General features: G+C 39.1%; 1 protein-coding gene across 5 annotated transcripts in view; it reads left to right on the top strand.

The window, feature by feature from the left end:
• Window positions 1-21,298, top strand: part of LOC146816630 (cytochrome P450 2K1-like) — a 504,791-nt gene that overhangs the window by 177,188 nt on the left and 306,305 nt on the right. For all 5 annotated transcript variants that reach the window (XM_085610503.1, XM_085610501.1, XM_085610504.1 and 2 more), the window contains one exon: window positions 4,262-4,422. In XM_085610503.1, the coding sequence (XP_085466629.1) occupies window positions 4,262-4,422 (161 nt within the window). The remainder of the gene's footprint in view (window positions 1-4,261; window positions 4,423-21,298) is intronic.

Here is a 21,298-nt window from a genome sequence, read left to right as displayed (position 1 = left end):
AATTGAACTTGTGATCCAAATTTCTCTAAAGTATAAAATAAAGCTTGCCAATTTACTAAACAAATGCCCTTTTGGCGTCTATCATAAAAATTGCAGTTTTTTCCTTATTTACAGAAGATAACAATTGCTTGCATCAAAAAGTGTGTATTTGCTAACATAGATCTTTTAGAGAAAAAAACATTCTGTTCTTTGCGTATCAGCATTTGGGCCCTAGAAGCAACCAGCTCTACTCAAATTTGTATATAGACTTTATATAGACTTTATAGTGCACATGCCAACAGACTGAGTTGTTATTTGTCACCTTTTTAAGAAAAATGACAATGATAGACTCCTTAAAATAGTTTGCAATCTCTGTCCCTTCCCTAATTTGATTAAACACTGTTGTTAAAAAGGGAGAAGCTCCTTAAAAAAAAAATGATAAACTTCAGTTGGGATACTGTCACTTCCAGTGGCTTAAACATTTTCCAGATTTTTCGTGGTGCTGACCACCTTGGACACCTGTTTTGCTTTTTCCAGCTGTTCCATCTTTTCTAGGTGTTCTGCTAGGGCTGTTGGTTTTTGTCCCCATAAATTCTTTCATAGTATTTTCAACTACTGCTTGAAGGGCCTGTATTCTATAGAGATGTAGCTTATTAAGCATGGCTTTATATCCTATGACCTGTCCATTAAAGTATCTTTGAATGTTTCCCAAACCATACAATTGGAGGTGGTATTGCAATTTATTTGAAAATAAATCCTTTAAGACTTCCCTTATCTCCTCCAACCAGATCTGATCTGATTTATCAAAATGCCACTTTGGTCTCGTTTTTAGCAGTGGATCCAGTACCAATTGGAGGGAAACTATTGAAGGATCAGAGAATGAGTTTGCCACAATCTCCACAGAGACCCATTTCATTGTACTAGTCATAAGGAAAAATCTAAATGAGAGGCTGATCTAAATCTATGTGAGTGGCATGTATATTGTGAGCATTCAGGGTGATCCAACCACCAGGGTTAGACTAAGATAAAATCAATTTTCAATAGTATTATCAACTTGGCCATTTTTGGCTTCTGCTGCTTATTGGCCTTGCTTTAAGTGTCCTTTCTTAAATCTTGTATACAATTAAAGTCCGCTCTACCTTCATAGCCAAATTATAGATTTTTGCCGATAACTGTGGCTCATCTGACACGGGGCCATAATAATTAACAAAGTTGACCACCCTATCCTTAACTCGAGCCTTCACCCAAACCCACCTACTATTGGTGTCCCTCACTATTTCCTTTATCTGCCACTCCACTGATTTAAAAAAAAGAATTGCAACACCCCTCGTGAGGAAAAATATGGTAACAAAAACCTTCCTGGTAGCCGTACTTTTGGAGCATTACTCTTCAAATGCGTTTTATGTAGATACATTACATCAGGACTAAATGAAGAGAGACATTTCAGCAATGCACCACATTTACGTCTGTTCCCGAACCCATTCACATTCATATGATAACGTTAACATATTGCATCTTTCAAGTGTGTAACCACCACAGGCCAGATGTACAACCCCCAAAATAGCGCCTCGCAAATTGCTCATTTTTTGTGACTCGCAATTTGCGAGGCGCTTTTTGGGATGCACAACTTTGTGTAACACACTGTTAGCAATTCCCAATGGGGTCGCAAATTGAGAAGCTCATGCATATAAATGAGCCTCTCGCAATTTGCGACCCCATTGGGAATGGCAAGCCCTCCCATGTATGATTACCTGCTGGGCTCAGCAGACCAACATGTCTGGGACTGCTTTTAAATAAAGAAGATTTTTTTTTAAGGCAGTCAATTTTCCTTAAAGGAAAACGGGATGCATTTAAAAAAGGAAAAAATTAAACGTTTTTGTTACTTTTTTAAGGGCAGGTAGTGGTCCCTGGGACCACTTCCTGCCCTCAACAAATATTTTCCCCTGCATTTGCAAAGGGGAAGGAGTCCGCTAGGCACCCCTTACCTTTTGCGAGTGCATTACCACCCTCTTGAAGAGGGTGGTAATTTGCAAGGGATTTGCAACGGCAATTGCGGTTGCAAAACATGCATACATGGGTTTGCGCTCGCTATTAGGAAGGGAACACCCCTTCCTAATAGTGAGTTGCAAAACCTAATTAGCGAGTCGCAAATAAATTGCGACTTGCTAAATAGGCTTTGTACATGGCCCATACTGTTTTGCATGCGCAAACGGGTTCACAAACCCGGTCGTACATCTGGCACCACATCTCCTAACATCTAGAGCTAAAACATTTACGTCTCCCCAGCTGCTTTCAATTCATGGTCAGATTAAAAAAAATCATCCTCTCTTTTATCCTGCTATTTTCAACTGGTTGCACACCCCCACCTTCACACCCACTTCCCTCTCCACCCAACCCGATACTCCCTAGGTTCTCCACTCTCCCTGGCAGCAGCAGATCCCATATGCACCATTGCTAGCCACGCTCCAGGGACCTGGCTACATGCCATGGTTGACTTTCAGGTCGGAGGTGAGGCACCAGGATGATGGGAGCACTTTAAAAGAGGATCTCTCCCCTACGCTGCATCTGCTCGCTATCATGATCATGGAAGGGGGCAGCGTGGCCTGAGGTGGTGCATTCAGCCTCTTCGCCTTCTAACAGTGTTCAGACAATCAAGAAGAAATGTCTCGCTAGGTTGAAATGCCAAGAGAAAGACACGGCATGTGGACGCTATCGCCAGGATTGAGCATGGAGAGCGACGAAATGGGTCTCACAGTGGGTCAGTGAGGCGTATGTTGCACAAGATGTGTTGCACACTTGACTCCACCCAGGTAGGAGTCCCTGGGCATGCTCTCTCCTACTGCATCTTTTTATGTGCCTCATGTGCTTTGGACTGCGCTTTCTCTGTCCGGGAACTCTTTTCTAGAAAACTGCTGGGCGAATATGCAGCAGCTAAATGGTAGAGGGACCAATAATCCAATTAGTAGTTTGCCACCTCAGCTACAATAACTCAAACTATGGTTAGCATGCTCCACTGTACCCCATAGGGAGAAAGCGGTTAGTAACCTTCAAATACTGACCCTCTAGCCCAGTTGCAGGAGACCAGAGAAGCATCATTAAGTGTCTCCCTGAACACTAATTTGTGCCAAACCATAGATGTTGTATCCCTTCAGCTAGGGGTGGCTCTCCCTCCCCATCCGTTGACACAGATATAGACGCAGGTGGGCTAGCCCAAATGTGGTGGTGAGAGTCAAAAGATGGGGGACCCCACTGGCGCAGGATGGTTTCAGTTTGGAGAGTGCAATGAAAGCAGCAAAGAGGGAGTCTGTCCTCTTCGCAAGGTATTCGAAGGGTGGGCCAAATTCTGCCCCTTCAGAGATATCAAATAGTAGCAAGGGTACAAGAGACACTCGAGATTGCTCACAAATCTGTTCTGGACAGATAAACTATTAAATGGTCTAAACCCAATGTCAGGAGGGCAGTTTTCGAATTTGCAAACAGGGCTTAGAAGAACTGCTTATAGAAGAGGTATGTACGAGTTTCCTCCTTTGATCAGTGGAGCTTCTGAAGGAGTGCATCTTGAGAGTATGAAGGTCCAGGGGAAGCTGTCCAGCCGTCCTTGCAGCTCCTTTCAGAGACAATTTTGCTTGAAATTCGTGAGCTGAAAAATACCCAATCGAAGGAAATCTCTGCACTCCATCAAATATTGAGTAAAATAGAGGAGGTATTTTGCCAAATCCCAGCACTTTTGCAAGAGTTGAAAAAAAGGGTATCAGATCGTAAGGATTGTTCTCTTATGCGAGACAATGAGAGGAGCAAATAAAAAAAAAGCTGCAAGATTCGCAGAATAACATTTATTTATTTACGAGGAGATCAGTGGTGGGCCAGGCCTCGATTGTCCAACAATCTAAACGGAATGTGCTGTGCAAAAGTCAATTCTATGTATGTTCATCGCTAGAAGAGGTCTGGAGCCTTTTGAAAACAGCCCAGAACTGAAGGGCAGTATTAACTTATTTGTAATTCTTCTTTTCTTTTTCTCTCTGTTTCTTGGTTCCTTCAGTTCAGTTTTGTTTTTCCTTTGCTTCAGTATGAGAAATGATTCAAGTAGTGGGAGGGAGTGAAACTGCTTCTCCTTTTTGGAGCATGGGAGGGTGCAGTGACAGGGCACCCATTTAGTGGGGGACAGTAGGGGATATGATGGACAACTCCATGCTGTTTTGTGAATCTTCAGGGAGAAGAAATGTAAAATGTAGCACAATATTTGCATCATTTTTAATAACTAAGTTTTTGTTTTACTTTCCAGGCCAGCCATTTGACAACATGACGATCAGGAATGTATCCATTGCCAATATCATAGTGGCTATTGTGCTTGGCCACCGATTCGAGCACAACGACCCTGCATTCCTGCGGCTCCTGAGCTTGATCAATGAAGGTTTGAGACTTCTGGCAAAACCTATTGTTTTGGTAGGTCTTCTTTGGCTTGTTGATTGTTCCATTTGTTTAGATGTTTAAATAAATTCCTCTCCTCAAAGAAAGTGCTGCATTTGTAGGTTTGCACCAGTCTTTCTTTTTGTCAGGATTGATGTTTACCTAGCATAACACTACTTAACTACTCGAAGACCATTAAAGGGAAAAATAGACACACATTACTTTCTCAGGATTTGCTAGAAAAGCTTCAAATGCTTTCTGAAAAAGTGTTATATTTTTTTCTGAAAAAGAGGAGGATCTTAACATCTCTCAATTCATCACATCCCAGTCCTCATCCTATGAGCGGAAAATGCCTAGAGATAGAAATACAAAAATAGCACCAAAGATACCAATACTGATACTTATCTTTCTATCCACTTTTTTTGTGTGGGGACATTTTGAGTTACAACAAAATGAGCCTAGGCCACTTTTTCCGTCTATTTAATCAAACGATTTCATCAATTTTTTCTTTTAATTCACCATAATTTCTTTAGTGACTCCACAAGGAAAACTTCAAACATATATCACAAATATAAAGCTGTGAACATATAAAAATATTTCTTCCAATCACATTCTTTACGCACTTCATTCATTTCAAATCTTTCATATCCACATTCACTCCCATACCATGCTGAACCGTCCAGAAACAGACATACTTTCACTTTCAAAAAAATCATCATGTGACCACTTCTAAAAAATACTCTCAAATGGACCATAGAACAATTTTAAACACAGTAAACAAAGTACGATGTTTTTCAAATAATTCTTGGGATTCTTATGGCCAAAGAACTAAGGTCGATGCGTTTCAAGTCCCTTCTACTACCGGGGCTATCATCAGGACCTGGGAGCTAAAAAACAGAAAAAAGGCTTTTTAGTGCTACTAGAACGCCACAGACTCCAATTGCGCCTCTGCAACTTCCAATTATATATACCTTTAATTGGTGATAAGTAGATCATCCACAAAACCACTTGATGTCTTAAATCTGAAAGGACACAACCAAAGACACAAAGTCTCAGCTAGACCAAATTCGTCATTCAAGAAGGAGTCTCACATTCACTTCAAGTGTCATGTATCTTATATGCTTACGTTAAATGTATCTTCTTACAGTTGCGATGTCGCTTTTATCTGTAAAGCGAAGAAAGGGTCATCAGCATCTATATAAAAAATTGCTCTAAACTACGTGACTGACTTAGAAACACCAAGTTGTTGCTTACTTCTTGTTGCCTTTCTGGCACGCTTGCTTGTATAAGTTGTTTAGTTCGTTCGAAATGCAAACGGCGAACTTTGTTTGGACTGAAAACAAAATGTGAATGAAAAAGCGTTAGAACCCGTTTATTTTGGGTCCGCTCAGTTCAACTGTACCAAGGCTAATAGGAAGGAGGGAGAGCATACCTTGATTTTTCAAACAGGAAGTACCCTTCTTCTTGTATTGCTCATCAAATGAATGGCGTTTCCAACTGTATTCGCTGTCTGGAAAAAGATGAGAAAGAGGCTCAATTCGTCTCTCCCGCACTGATATAACTGTCGCTACCTTCAACTGCATGGTTAACGCGTACCTGAGTCAGTGTGGCTTCTCTCGTCCAACTCGGAGAAAACTTGCATCCGCGTATGTACGCCAATTCTCATGTGATTAAAAAACGCTACTGACGTCACTCTTGATTTCTGGGAATTGTAGTTTTTTCTTTTTCGAAATGGTAAAATGTATTCGATCTATTTCAGTGCAGTGTTCGACAAGCAATATTTACCATTACTTTACGTTTTTTCTGTCCAATAATGATGTATAATAACAATTCAAAAAAATTCAATCCGAGATGACGCAAATACTGCGTGGTGAACTTTTTGTTTGAAAAGAAACTTTATACGTCTCTTTTGTCAACTCATAGAGATATATCCACTTCTAGTATGAGTGGAATAAATCAAGAAATTTGTTGAGGATAATACTTAATCACTGCATGGGAATGTGTTTTAGGAAATTTCAAGCGAGGGAAAAACTTTATTGTTCGATGCATGTTTGAACATGAGCTTTCTTCTTTCGCCCTAAACACTAGAGGAAAGGTGGGACCTTTCAATGTGATTGATACTCTAATTGCGTCTGGAAGGTTATCTGAAATTATATAATTCAGACAATTCATTGAGGCCATTAGTTGCTGTGTTGAATTTTACTATTAGCATTGCTTCTCTCCTTGACAATTTTGTTTCTAGATCTCCTCCTCTTAGATCCTGTTCGACTTTGGAGATCACAGACAATTTTAAGTCTTTTTGTAAGATGTTCGTGAGTTTTCCAATGGTTTACTAATGGTGCATTTTGTACGTTTTTATTAATCCGTGATTTATGTTGTGAAACTCGGACTCTAATTTCTTGGCTTGTTTTGCCTATGTACAATTGACCGCAGGGACAACGAATTCCATATATAACATTTTTATCCCATTAATGACTTACAGACGACCCCCATCTCTCAAAGACAAATTGGTAAAAAGTTATCAACAAATGGAATCGACCCAAACTTGGCTACATGCCAAGGATGGCTTCCACAAGTGTAATTCCTGCAAAGCCTGTAGAAATACTGTCAGCTGCAGAAGCTACAAGATGCAAGATGGCAGGGAGAAACCCATCAGAAAATGTATTACATGTACCTCGGACCATGTAGTATATCTTTTGGAATGTCCGTGCAATATGCGCTATGTTGGAAGTACTAAACACCAATTAAAAAAGTGCATTCTTGAACATTTGAGGGCTATAACCAATTTGGATTTTAACTACCCCATAGCACGACATTTCTACAATGTACATATCAGTAATAATATATAGGTAAAAAATTATAGCAAGCAAATGAATGAGGAGTAGAACAAATACTAGGTGTACAGTAAAAAAGTAACCATTCTCAACAAACACAAAGGGAAAAAGGATTTTTTCTTCCACACATAATTATTAGATGGGGAGATATATAAAATATTTATTTTTCATTTTTTATCTTACATTGTGAACTATTAGATTATTGATTATTCTTTTTTTGCGTATAATTGATCAATAATTATTTATACAAACAGTGTACGCATATAGAATTTATAGGGTCTATACGACAGATAAAAGACATTAGACAATCATATTAACAAATTTAAGCATATAATGTTGATAGAGGCAATGCGGTAGATGGAGAACTACGCGCGTTTCGGCTATGTAGCCTTCGTCAGGAAACCGTCTATTGCTTAAAGTTGCTCTATATAGAGATATAGAAGTCCTAAAGCCGGACACGTTACAGATGGTGTCTCAAATCTTAATTGCTCCAGGATGTAATTTGTGCAATACAGGTATATAGAGGACCTCTAGTTGGTAGTTATATGTTAATGATTCGTATGGTTCTGCCAGGAACCCGAGATCTGTCTTTATGTTGTCTATCTTGTTTAATTTGACAATTTTGCGGGATGAGGTACCATAAGAAGGTAATACTGGGTGACAAGAAAAGACGCCTAATAGGTTCCGGTATATGTAGAGAATCCGTAATTGATAGCGGCGTGATGATCCTTATTCTCTAATGAGATGATTGTAAGGATGGCTCCGAAGGATGTGAAATGGGTGCTTCACCCTCCTTCGGAGCCATCTACCGCATTGCCTCTATAGAACTTTATTTACAAAGCGTTCCCGTTATGTGATCATGTATCGCACTCAAGTCTATCACGTGTGAAATGGTAAATGGTGGGACCATTTCAATGGCTATGCATTGTATTTCTTCTTTTTAAATGGGGAACCGTGGTTAATGAAATTGAGAAATAGCATCTTCGATTAATTGTATGCTCTATGGTTGTCTCTTACACGATACTTACGAAGTAATTCGTCTATGTCTATATGTTCGCAATTGTGCGGTACAACCCTTTTCCATTTCCATGATCTGACATAAGAATATGGAGGATGTTAAGAATACAATTATGCATTTAGAACGAAAGGTATTATTCTTTCACTTTTAATTTTCTTTCCATTGTGTCTCACTCTCTATCTCTAAATTGAGAATTATGGTTGAAAAAACGAAAATAAGGGTTTTCGATTGTATGTTTTGTATTTGACTATTGTGCGATACCTACAAAGTAACTCGTCTATGTCTATCATGACGTTGAATGTTTAAAAATGCCTATTTGGTAACGCTTTGGCAACTTGACAAAGGCCGTATTACGGCTGAAACGCGTTGTTGTTGGCGAGCGATTAAAACACCTAAAACATCAGGACGGTGTGCCGCCTCATTCCTATCGGATTGATTTACTCTCAAATTTGTGGTTACCGCTATCACGGCAGGCACCGGCATTGTGTGCAGGCGTGCGGCGTTCAGCGGACATTTTTCTTGAAAAAAATAATATATAATAATATATATATATATATATATATATATATATATATATATATATATATATATATATATATATATATATATATATATATATATATATATATATATATATATATATATATATATATAATATATCGGCTTCCAAACTCTCACAACTCCCTTTCTGGAGAGTGACGGACCCAGGATTCTTAGGCAAGATGCTTTATTTCACTCCTCACAAGACGATGACGCGTTTCGGGCTACAAGTACCCTTGTTCACATGCGGAGCGCAGTCCACCATTATTTTTTATTATTGCTAAGTGCACACCCCCAGTTTCCCGTGTCACATGATAGCAAACAGGGAAAACAGACTGATACTAGTCCATAGACAAACGTAATGGTATTAAAATCATTACATATTGTGCTATTGCAAGAAGTCAACTGTCGGAGACATCACAATTCATGACATGTACAAATAAATCTTTAAGATGTTTGCCACAGGTTATAATTGTATTGATACCCGCATCTCTGCCTCCCTTGTCACATGGTAATAAACAGGGAAAACAGACTAGTACTATTTTGTATCCATCGCCGAAATCCGCGACGTGCGACATAGTAATTCATGACAGATGCACATAAATATTTGAAATACTTGCAGCAGTTTATAACTGTATAAATACTCAAATCGAAAAAAGTTTTTGATACAAATAAATAAGGTATATACATAAATAAAGTGTATAAAAAACCCTATTATGGAAATTTCTTATTTGATGTCCTCGTTCTTAATTATTTGCATAAATACTTAACATCATTCTTTTGCTCAAAGGAGCACTATTTGCGATGTTGTATTCCCTATTGTCTATTTCGAGGACCATTTGTTTTAATTATTGTTGTTATTACTCCTCCCTTAAGTTAAGGAGTGTGTCCATATAAATAAATCCTATTGTTTTGCTTTTGTTTATTCCCTGTTGGTTTCATTGTATTATATTTTAAAGTGCATAGGTGTTATAGTAGCCAACCTGCATGTGCAAAATAGTGCAATAAAGTGCTTGATCATAAAGTGCCTGTTGTTGTATGTGCAAAATTCTAATATGTTGTCAACAGTAACTATTTAATTAAAATTGATACTGTTTAAAACATTGTAAAAAAATCTCTCTAATCCAATAGCGTTAAAAAATTTCCACTATACATAAATATGACAGCAATTAATGCACTTAAAATCATTACTTCATGATTAAAATGTCTCTGCCCATTGCATCCTAAAAAATCTTACTATTTTTCATTTTTACTGTGTTAATTCATGTTTCTAAGCCTATAATTTCTTGTAGAATTACAGTGATTTCAAAGGAAATTATGCATATCTTCAGTGTTATTAAGGCCATTAGGTATTTTAATGTCAAACTCCAGGATCATCCGGATCTCCAACTGTCTTAATTGAAGTTCTATATTTCCACCCTGCTGGGGTTTGGGAATGGCGTCAATTACATAGTATTTAAGGCAGTTTACTTCATTATTGTGTGTCGCCTTGAACTGTCTTGCGACTGGGTATGCAGGATTGTTATTAATGATCGCTCTGAGATGTTGCAGAATTCTGACATGCACTTGAAGCTTCGTGCTCCCGATGTAATTAAGGCCTCAGGTACATGTCAGAACATACACCGCATACTCAGTTCTGCAGTTAAAACTGCCTCTGATAGCAATCTCTTTCTCACAAAATGGAGTGGAAAATGGGTTTTATTAATTCCAAACTTGCAGGCTCTGCAGGATGAACACTTTCTGAACCCTTGTGCAGGCCAAGTCCCTGTTTTGCTTAATTCTGGGCTACATTTGACCAAACTAGATCCCATAGTTTTGGATTTCATGAAAGTGATAATTGGTGTTTCAGGAAGTCTATTCCCTAACACACTGTCGGTAAGTACTATTGGCTAGTTCTTTTTCATTATTGACCTTATTTTCCTTTCTTCATTACTGTAAGTCGTAATTAGACGAGGGCCTTCCGCCACACTAGGTGAGTTCACAATCTCTTTAAATGAGTCTTCTGTGTTATCGCTCTCACTTCTAACAAAGAGACTCATTCTTGATCTTGCATTAGCTTTGGATATTGCTTCTTTTAGGATAGTTTCACTGTACCCTCGTTTTCTGAGTCTATCCATAGTGTCTTCTACACAGATGTTAAAATCAGATTCTAGACTACAGATGCGTTTAAGCCTTACCACTTCCCCGTAGGGTATACTTTTTATCAAGTGTTTCGGATGGGCGCTGCTAGCGTGTAGCGTAGCATTGCTGGCTGTGGGCTTCCTGAATAGAGTAGTTTCAAACTTGCCATTATTGATATATATTTTTACATCTAAAAATTCAATAACATTTTTACTCATGTATGAAGTAAAATGTAAGTTCATAGAATTGATGTTAATGGCCTCAATAAAATCCTTAGCTTCTATCTCATTGCCTTTCCACAGTATAAAAACATAATCTATGTATCGACGCCAATACAATACATGTTGACCAAATGTTTCACGATGTATCTTCCTCAGAACCTGTTCCTCCCACCAGCCAACGTGAAGACACGCATAGCTGGGGGAAAAACAGGCTCCCATCGCTACTCCCCAGAACTGCTTAAAGACATCTTTCCCAAACATAAAAAAGTTGTTATTTAGGCACCAGGAAATAAGATCTAATATCATTTTGTTATGTTCATAGAATTCACATGGTCTTTCATCTAAAAAGTGTTTTACTGCCCGCAAACCAATTTGGTGATCGATACTGGTGTAGAGGGAACCTATCTCTAATGTAATTAAAAGCAGGTCCTCTGTCCACACAATATCTTTGGTTTTCATTAGAAAGTCCCCTGTTTCTTTAACAAAACTAGGGTCTTGAAGGAAATAGTCCACGTATTGTCCGACTTGCTCTCCCACGCTATTAATAGATGAAATGATTTGCCTTCCAGGTGTGGGCACTATGTTCTTTTGGATTTTTGGGATCAGATATAATACTGGGAGGCCTGGAAATTCCTTATGCATGAATTTGTATTCTTCTGTTGAAATGAATCCTTCCCTTCTCCTTTGCGCTAAATCTTTTTTTTTTATTTCCCTTGACTTGTTATAATCCTTTATTGTTGTTTTTTCATACCACTCACCATTCTCAAGTTGTCTCTTTGCTTCCTGGATATAATCTTTTTTTGGCCATAACACGATGTTGCCACCTTTGTCTGATTTTTTTATTATTATTTCCTGGTTTTCTCCCAACTTTTTCATCAGTTTGGCATATTCTTGTTTTTTATATCATTTGCTCTTTTTCTTGTGTTTTACCTGATGGTAAAGTTTTTTGATGTCTTCGTTACGCTTCCGTGGAAAATATCAATGGCATCTTTTGGCATAAGAGGGAAGAAGCTCGATATCGGTTTGAAAGGACTACTTCCAGCTCCTTTCTGAGCCATATTGATTTTTTGTATTCTTATCTGAGTTGGGTCTTCTGGCTCAGTTGTTAGGGATTGAGATCCAGTTTCATTGTTCAAATCATGCATAGTCAGTAGAGTGGGAATATTAGACACCTTAAGTATTTGTGCTTCGTCAGTCCCTAAGATTGTTGCCGTCTTTGATTGTCCTAGACCCAATTTGATAGTAAAAAACTTTTTAAGTTTCAGTTTCCGGATGAAACAGAATACATCAATTCTGGTGCTAGCATAGAATTGTTAAATAACTGCTCTCTGGGCAGTAATTTAGTCCCAATGCCAACAGTTGTTCCTCAGCCTTTGTTAATGAAATAGATGATAGGTTAATTATAGTATTGTCATTTTTCATTGTCTCTTTTTCCATTGCGGTTTTTTCTTTTGCTTTACATTGCTGTCTTTTTCTCCTGTCACGCCTTCTTGCATTTTTTTCTTTTTCGACAGGCTTCCTTTGTTGCCTCGGCCTCGGAGTTTGCAATCGCTCTACGACTAAAAAATCCAACCCTTCCCCCACAATTAGTTTTGTTTTTGTTGCCACTGTGTTTTCAAATCCTGAGCCAGATTCACTTGTCAGCGACTCCATATTGGCACTAGAGAGTTCCTCGTTGGGGACTTCTTTCTGTGTCTCTCTTGTTGCGGTGTTTATCATTTTGTCACTATATTGTTGTCGTCTGGCATTATCAAATTTGCGCGCGAAAGAGAATATTTTCCCATTATTATAGTCTGCTTGATCTCGCGCAAATTTGTGGGCTGTTCGAAGTTTGATTTTTTCTTCATGCTTTCTTAACCTTTCTTTAATTTCTTCTCTTGAGTTCTTTATATTTCTAATTTATTAAGATCTTCATTGATTTTGTCAATTTCATCCAGAATACTTTTATGGTCTATATCGGCATATTTGATTAGAATATTCACTAGATTCATGGAGGCTGCGAGATTGCTTTCTCCCCACTCCCTGAGCATATTCGGATTTGGCTTGTCGAAACTTGGGGCGAGCAATATTCTTAATCCTCGTGGGACTCTCCCCACTCCTGCATACTTTGTTGGAGATTTGTGCTCCCACCATTTTGTAATCTCCACTCTCATATTTTTCCCCCGATTTTTTAGCAATATCTTGGCATCAGTTTCTTTATTGGCACCTCTCTCTGGCTGGTATGATTGACTTGTGGATGACGTGGGCAGGTTTCCAAATAGTTCATCTGCCGCTGCTTCTCTTTCTCGGACCCCTTCCACAGACATCGTGAGGTATTTGTATTTAAGTGAGTGTTAAGCTTGATGTTAATAGGCTTGCTTTCTAACTGCCTGGTATCGTACCTCCCCACCTACACCTTATGCCGTATTACTCACCGCCTTGATTTCGATCATTGACGGGTCCTCCAACCAAGTCGCCGTCGTCCTCTGGTCGATGATAGTATGTTTGGTTGCAGTAGGGGGCGGGCACCATCGTTTCACCACGGATCCTCGTACTGTTTTGGTTGAGGGCGGCCGCCGGCTTGTAGGGAGGGGGCCCGTGAACGGAAGCAACCAACTTCCGTAAATTAAATTATCGATTCCCAAACACTCACAACTTCCTTTCTGGCAAAGAGAGAGTGACGGACCCAGGATTCTTCGGCAAGATGTTTTATTTCACTCCTCACAAAACGATGACACGTTTTGGGCTACAAGTGCCCTTGTTCACATGCGGAGCGCAGTCCACCATTACTTTTTATTATTGCTAAGTGCACACCCCCAGTTTCCCATGTCACATGATAGCAAACAGGGAAAACAGACTGATACTAGTCCATAGACAAACGTAACGTTATTAAAATCATTACATATTGTGCTATCGCAAGAAGTCAACTGTCGAAGACATCACAATTCATGACATGCACAAATAAATCTTTAAAATATTTGCCACAGGTTATAATTGTATAGATACCCGCATCCCTGCCTCCCTTGCCACATGGTAATACACAGGGAAAACAGACTAGTGCTATTTTTTATCCATCGCCAAAATCCGCGACGTGCGACATAGTAATTCATGACAGATACAAATAAATATTTGAAATACTTGCAGTAGTTTATAACTGTATAAATACTCTAATCGAAAAAAGTTTTTGCTAAAAATAAATAAGGTATATACATAAATAAAGTGTATAAAAAACCCTATTATAGAAATTTCTTATTTGATGTCCCCGTTCTTATTTGATTCGATTCAATTCGAGCACAACGACCCAGCATTCCTACGGCTCCTGAGCTTGATCAATGAAGGTTTGAGACTTCTGGCAAAACCTATTTTTTGGTAGGTCTTCTTTGGCCTGTTGATTGTTCCATTTGTTTAGATGTTTAAATAAATTCCTCTCCTCAAAGAAAGTGCTGCATTTGTAGGTTTGCACCAGTCTTTCTTTTTGTCAGGATTGATGTTTACCTAGCATAACACTACTTAACTACTCGAAGACCATTAAAGGGAAAAATAGACACACATTACTTTCTCAGGATCTGCTAGAAAAGCTTCAAATGCTTTCTGAAAAAGTGTTATATTTTTTTCTGAAAAAGAGGAGGATCTTAACTTCTCTCAATTCATCACATCCCAGTCCTCATCCTATGAGCGGAAAATGCCTTGAGATAGAAATATAGCAACATTTGTGTGTGTGTGCATTTGTGTGTGTGCTTACAGACACACACACACACACACATACATATATATATTATCTACTGGCGGTCGCCAGTAGATAGTTATAGTTAGGACCGAGTTTCCATAGGAAATCTGAAAATTTTGAATAACTTTGGCGCCGGTTGACGAATCCTCGCAAAATTTTCAAAACTAATGGGGCGCTCTGCTCAGCTCCTACCCTGAAAGTCTCGGGGTGTTTCGTCAAGCGGGGGCTGAGAAAAAAGGGGGGTCCCATGACACGTTTTCCCCATGCATTTTCCCATAGGACCTTTAGTCGAAGGTACAGCCCGAACGGCTGAACAGAATTACTTGAAATTTGGCAAAGAGGTAGTCCTCAGGTCAGGCATGAGCCTTTTGCATATATGGTGTCAATCTGTTCAGTAGGTCCAGAAAAAATTGCAGTTAAAAGTACATAAATATCTATAAGCGCGCACCGTGCGCAAACCGTGCGTGCACGTGTTTGCGCACCATAACTTGCGCGAGCGTAATTCTGATTGGTGGTTACATGTCAGTCAACATTCGAATCGGTCGAAATCAGGAAGTGTCGGCCGCCATTTTGTGTGTTTTGTGTGTGACAGTGAAAAAGAAAGGTGGAGAACATGAAAAGGGGACAGGGTAGAGAGTTCCTGACCCCCTAGCCTTTGTCAGGGGGTCCCTGAAGGACCCCGAAGGGTGAAAACATTTTTTTATTTTTTTTTCAAAAAATCGCGGGGTGCGCACACGGTGCGCGCACCGTGCGTGCACGGTGAAAAACCTTACAAAAAAAAAAATAACAATTTAAACGAGCCATTCCATATTACAGGATACAGTCAATCTATAACTATATACATAGGTAGCTTATTGTAAACTAAATATATAAAAAATATAATAATACATACATAACTTAGCATTTAAAAAACCTTACAAATTCACTTAAAAACCATAGGTTTAACACACGTTATAGTTAGGAATTAGCATTTAAAAAACCATGCAAATTCACTTAAAAAACCATAGGTTTTACACATGTTATAGTTAGCTGGACATTTCACTCGTAAAAAACCAATGAAATTCCCCCGTTATAGTTACTGCAGGCAACTATATCTCACGCGACCGCAATCCTCTGCTGATGACGTCAGATATTACATCACTGATGACATATGTGTCTTTCTGAAAAATAAATATTTGTAATATATGTATAGCTAGAGATTAATGGAAGAAGACATGGGTAAATAAGTGTCTAAATACAGTGATGTAATATCTGACGTCATCAGCAGAGGATTGCGGTCGCGTGAATTATAGTTGCCTGCAGTAACTATAACGGGGGAATTTCATTGGTTTTTTACGAGTGAAATGTCCAGCTAACTATAACATGTGTGAAACCTATGGTTTTTTTAAGTGAATATATATATTGTTCTCTCAAACGTCCTGCCACGAAGGGAGCACTTTCACAGCCGGTGCTCACGTCGAGATCAGGACAGCGATCTCATGGAAAGATATCAGTCTCAAAGTCAAAGAATGACGCGGCATTCGGCAGAAAAGATATTATTTTAATTACAAATCGTAAACCTCCCTACGCGTTTCGAACCGAAGTTCCTGGTCATGGTAGCTTGTTACATTGGTCCTTCTTTCATTTTTACATTTTATACTCTAGTAACAAAGTGCCATTGTGGTGCATTGTAGGTATGGTAGTTCACATACTTGCAGATGCAGAGAATTACATTCATTCCCGCACCAGAGTTTACATTTTAACATACTACCAAGTGAATGTGATTTGGTCAGTGTTGTACCGGCCTCGATTGGCGCATGGTCATTAGAATAATGGCTAGGTAATTATACTCTGAATTATAATGATAAAACTTGCGCATGCAATTTGCTAATGAAAGTATAACATCACATTGATGGCCTATAAATTCATAAGCAATGTTTAACATAATTTGCACATTGACTGGTCTAAGTGACACTTTGAGGCTTCGTGTGATTGCACATTACAGGGCTAAGTGCCCGGTGTTCCATCTCACATTTTTGGAGTATGTTACAACAGTTCGGTTAGGGTTCAGTACCCATTTCAATCCTGATGCTAAAAAGGAGAGAACACATTCTATTGATTTTCAAGGGTATAGCACTGTTACGTTTCTATTAATTAGTTAAGTACATCAGATACCATTGGATGTCTAAATATGGACATGGAGCTCCTCATCCCCGTTCAGACCTATGGGATGTTTGGTTTTAAACCTCATTATCATGCGTGATTCTAGCCTTTGCAGTTTCTGAATACGATTTCCTCCGCGCTCATTTGGAGGTACTGTCACGAGTCCTGAGTATTTTATATCAAGCCAGGATTTGCCCGTGTGGGAAAGCATATGTTTTGCAATTGCATAGGTACTGTCCATATTTTGTATGGCACGTGTATGTTCCAGTATGCGTTTCTTTAAAGGGCATATTGTACTTCCTATGTACTGTTTCCCACAGAAGCATTGAAGTATATAAACAACAAAGGTTGAATCGCATGTTATGGTTTCTCTGATTTTAAAGATCTTGCCAGTTGGGTCTGTTACATTTTTTAGATTTTTTCCAATCCTGCATGCTTTGCAAGACATACACTTTGAAAAACCTTTTGATCTGGACTGCAGCCAAGATTCAGATTTCACTGCTTGAAAATGACTTCTTACTGGTGGTCAGAGAGATTCGGTGCTCTTTTGTAGGATATCATTGGATGTTCTCCTATGGTTGTGCCTATATCAGGATCTTTCTGTAGCACATTCCAGTATTTATTCAATATCTTTCTGATCTTACATGTTTCCTTACTGTAGGTCAGTATTATTCGAGGCTGATTTTCATCAGTTTCTTCTCTTGTAATTTCAGCCTTTTTCTCCTTTGACTTTGTTGTCAGTATTTCTGCTCTGCTTTTTTCTTTCATTTTTAGTTCTCCTTGTTTGATATCAGCATGTCTGTATCCACGTTGTAAGAAACAAATTTTGGTTTCATCACATTTTTTCTGCATTTCTTCTTCTTCTGAGCAATTTCTCTTCATACGCAACAATTCGCCGTACGGTATACTCTTTTTCAGCGAGCGAGGGTAGAAGCTCTCGCCATGTAGTAGACTATTGGTTGCAGTCTTTTTTCTGTGAAGTGTAGTGTGTATATGCTCATCCTTGATGTAGACCTTGGTGTCCAAGAAGTCAATTTCTTTGGAGCTCAAGTTATATGTGAAACTCAATCCCACATCATTGTTGTTCAATTCCGTGAAAAAACATTCAAATTCTTTAACAGTTCCTTTCCAGAGCAGAAATAGATCGTCTATGAAGGGCTACGTTCTCCATGTGGTGGTTGTTTTCTTCCCTCCAAGCTATGCACCTCTCCCACCATCCCATCATGAGGTTCGCATAGCTTGGAGAGAAAGAAACTCCCATTGCAGTACCGCAGCGTTGCACATACATTTTCTTATTAAATAGAAAGATATTGTTATTAAGGCACATGGAGATCATTTCAATTAACATCTCGGAGTGCGCTAGTTCACCGATTGGTCTCTGTTTCAAGAAATAGGAAATAGCATGTAGTCCTTTGTCATGATTGATCGTGGTGTATAAGGACACTGCGTCAATTGTTATCAGGAGATAATTAGATTGCCATTGGGTCTCCATTATGATACGTAAAAAGTCTCCAGTGTCCTTTATATAAGAACTGAGTGTAGGAACGATAGGTGCCAGAAAATGGTCCACATATAAAGACATGTTTTCGTATAAGGTTCCACAGCTGGAGATGATCGGGCGTCCTGGTGGTTTATTCAGTGTCTTATGTACTTTTTGAAGAAAGTAAATGGTAGGTATTGTTGAATTCTCCACCATAAGAAATACCTTCTCGTCTTCCGGTAGTTATATCTTGCCTTGCCGTTCATTTAGCTTGTCACTCAGTTTCAATTTGAGATCATTGATAGGATTTTTTTCCAGACATTCGTAATTTGTTCTGTTCTGCAATTGACGCATAGCCTCTCCTATATATTGCTGTTTGTCTTGAATTACAATGTTGCCACCTTTATCGGCTGGTTTGATTTCAATTGAACTGTTGTTTTTGAGTGTTTGTAGGGCACATCGCTCCTTTTTGGTTAGGTTCTCTCGATAGTTATTGTTTTGGACATTTCGCATTTTCTCCAGATCCGCTAAGACCAATTCATAGAATGTATCAATCTTATTGCCCGGATGTAGGGCTGGACAGAACCTTGATTTTTTTTTAAATTGTGTAGGTCTTCGTTTGTCTGTTTGAATATTCATTTTCTTCAGGATTTGATTGTCTGAGATTTCAGTTGCATCCATTTCATTGGCTAATTCATATGCAATGCGTAATTGCGGTATTTCTCCAATTTTGTAAGGGTCAAGATTTTCCATGTCTGTTATCTGTAGTGGTACATCCATTGTTTTAAATGATTGTTTCGCAAAGAATTTCCTTAATTTGAGTTTCCTTATGTACTTGTAAAGATCTATCATTGTTTCAATCAAGTCCTGATGTATTTCGGGACAGAATGATAGGCCTTTATTTAGAACATCCCGTTCAGATTTTGTGAGCTTGTATCTTGAAAGATTGATGACTAGATTCTGAGTTTTTGGACATATTGGCTCTATTTTCTTGTCACCGTTCGGTTTCTCAGGTTGTATCTGCCGCTTCTTCCGTTTCCCCCTTCTTGTCTTTCTTGTTGTTCCCCTGGGAGAAAGTTGACCCTTCCTCTTCCTCTCATTCTGCCTGTGCCACGGCCTCTTGGCTTGTTTCTGGGTGCTTGCTGCTCCTGGTATAGCAGTTTCATCTCTTCTAAAAAAGAGAATTTCCATGATGTTGGTGGTCTTTGTTCGCCTTCACTTAGGTCGGACTCAGATTCACTGGTTACTTGACCTGTGAAAAGATCGACGGTCACCTTGTTTGTTTCCCATTGCTCTTTATAGACTTCAAATTTCTTTGCAAAAGTGAAGATTGTGCCGAATTCATAGTCATCTTCATCTCTGCGAAATTTTCGTTGTTTGCGTTGCACCACTTCATCCTCGTGTTTCTCAAGATTGCGTTCCATATCTCCACGTAGTTTTTTGATGGTCTCTTTCCTTTCATTGCTTGATGATATCTGGGATTCAATCTCTGTTATTTGTAGATGTAGTTCTTCCACATCCTTTTTTGCATATTTAATAATTATAAGCATCATATTTCTGGAGCACTCCATATTATTTTTACCCCATTCTTCCAGCATTTCGGGTTTCGTGTCTGGATGGTTGGGAAGCGTAAAGACGCGTAGTCCTCTTGGTACCATGTTGTTCTTCACATATTTTTCAAGAGTGATAATTTCCCAGCTACGTGAGGTTTCTTTACGTAGTAGTTTCTCCAATTGTGTAAAGATCTGTTTGATTGTGGACACATGAGGCGGTGTTGCTTTTGCCTTAGTTCCCATATTTTTGGAAGTTGATAACCCCCTCTGGAACATGTTCTCTGCCTTGGACATCCTTTTGGATGCTCTTTCCTCCATTTTGATACAATGTATTTATGTTTTTGCCAGGCTGTACGCTTTAGTCAAATTAATAGTGATATAAGCACCTCTTTATGTTGAAAGCGTGGGACCTCGTAACAATTCAAAAATGGTTCTTTTGACGGGAAGGGAATTGTCAATAACCCTTCAATACCATTTGTTTATAGCCGCCGAGAGAGCTCAATGCAGATTATTTTAAGCCTTAGTGTGCGCAGCTAAAGATAGCAATATTACGCGCTCAGGGTTTGCTTGCTGCAGCATAAATGAAGATTGCGTATGGATCTTGTAAATGATCTTACCTGGGAGACTCCCAACGTAGCGGCGTCCTCCGACTCCGTATGTCGGCGCTCAACCAGGTATTAGTACGATCTCATATCACTTTCCTTCGTTTTGAAATGCCTGCAACACGAGGACTATTAATGCTTGGCGATTCCGTTTAGCAAGCTTCGTTACAATTGCGGTTTCAAGCATCCATTCGTTGTACTTCCAAGTACCTCGTGTGTTTTCGTTCGAGTTTTCTCATGCAGTCCAGTAATGCTGGGCTCTCCTTCGTTTGTATTCAATTGTTCTCTCAAACGTCCTGCCACGAAGGGAGCACTTTCACAGCCGGTGCTCACGTCGAGATCAGGACAGCGATCTCGTGGAAAGATATCGGTCTCAAAGTCAAAGAATGACGCGGCACTCCTCTCGGCAGAAAAGATATTATTTTAATTACAAATCGTAAACCTCCCTACGTGTTTCGAACCGAAGTTCCTGGTCACGGTAGCTTGTTACATTGGTCCTTCTTTCATTTTTACTTTTTATACTCTAGTAACAAAGTGCTATTTGGTGCATTGTGGGTATGGTAGTTTACATACTTGCAGATGCAGAGAATTACATTCATTCCCGCACCAGAGTTTACATTTTAACATACTACCAAGTGAATGTGATTTGGTCAGTGTTGTACCGGCCTCGATTGGCGCATGGTCATTAGAATAAT

The sequence above is a fragment of the Triturus cristatus genome, chromosome 6 (genome assembly GCF_964204655.1).
Source record: "Triturus cristatus chromosome 6, aTriCri1.1, whole genome shotgun sequence".
NCBI lineage: Eukaryota > Metazoa > Chordata > Amphibia > Caudata > Salamandridae > Triturus > Triturus cristatus.
Note: the sequence above shows the minus strand (reverse complement) of the source record. Positions and strands in the feature narration are given on the sequence as shown.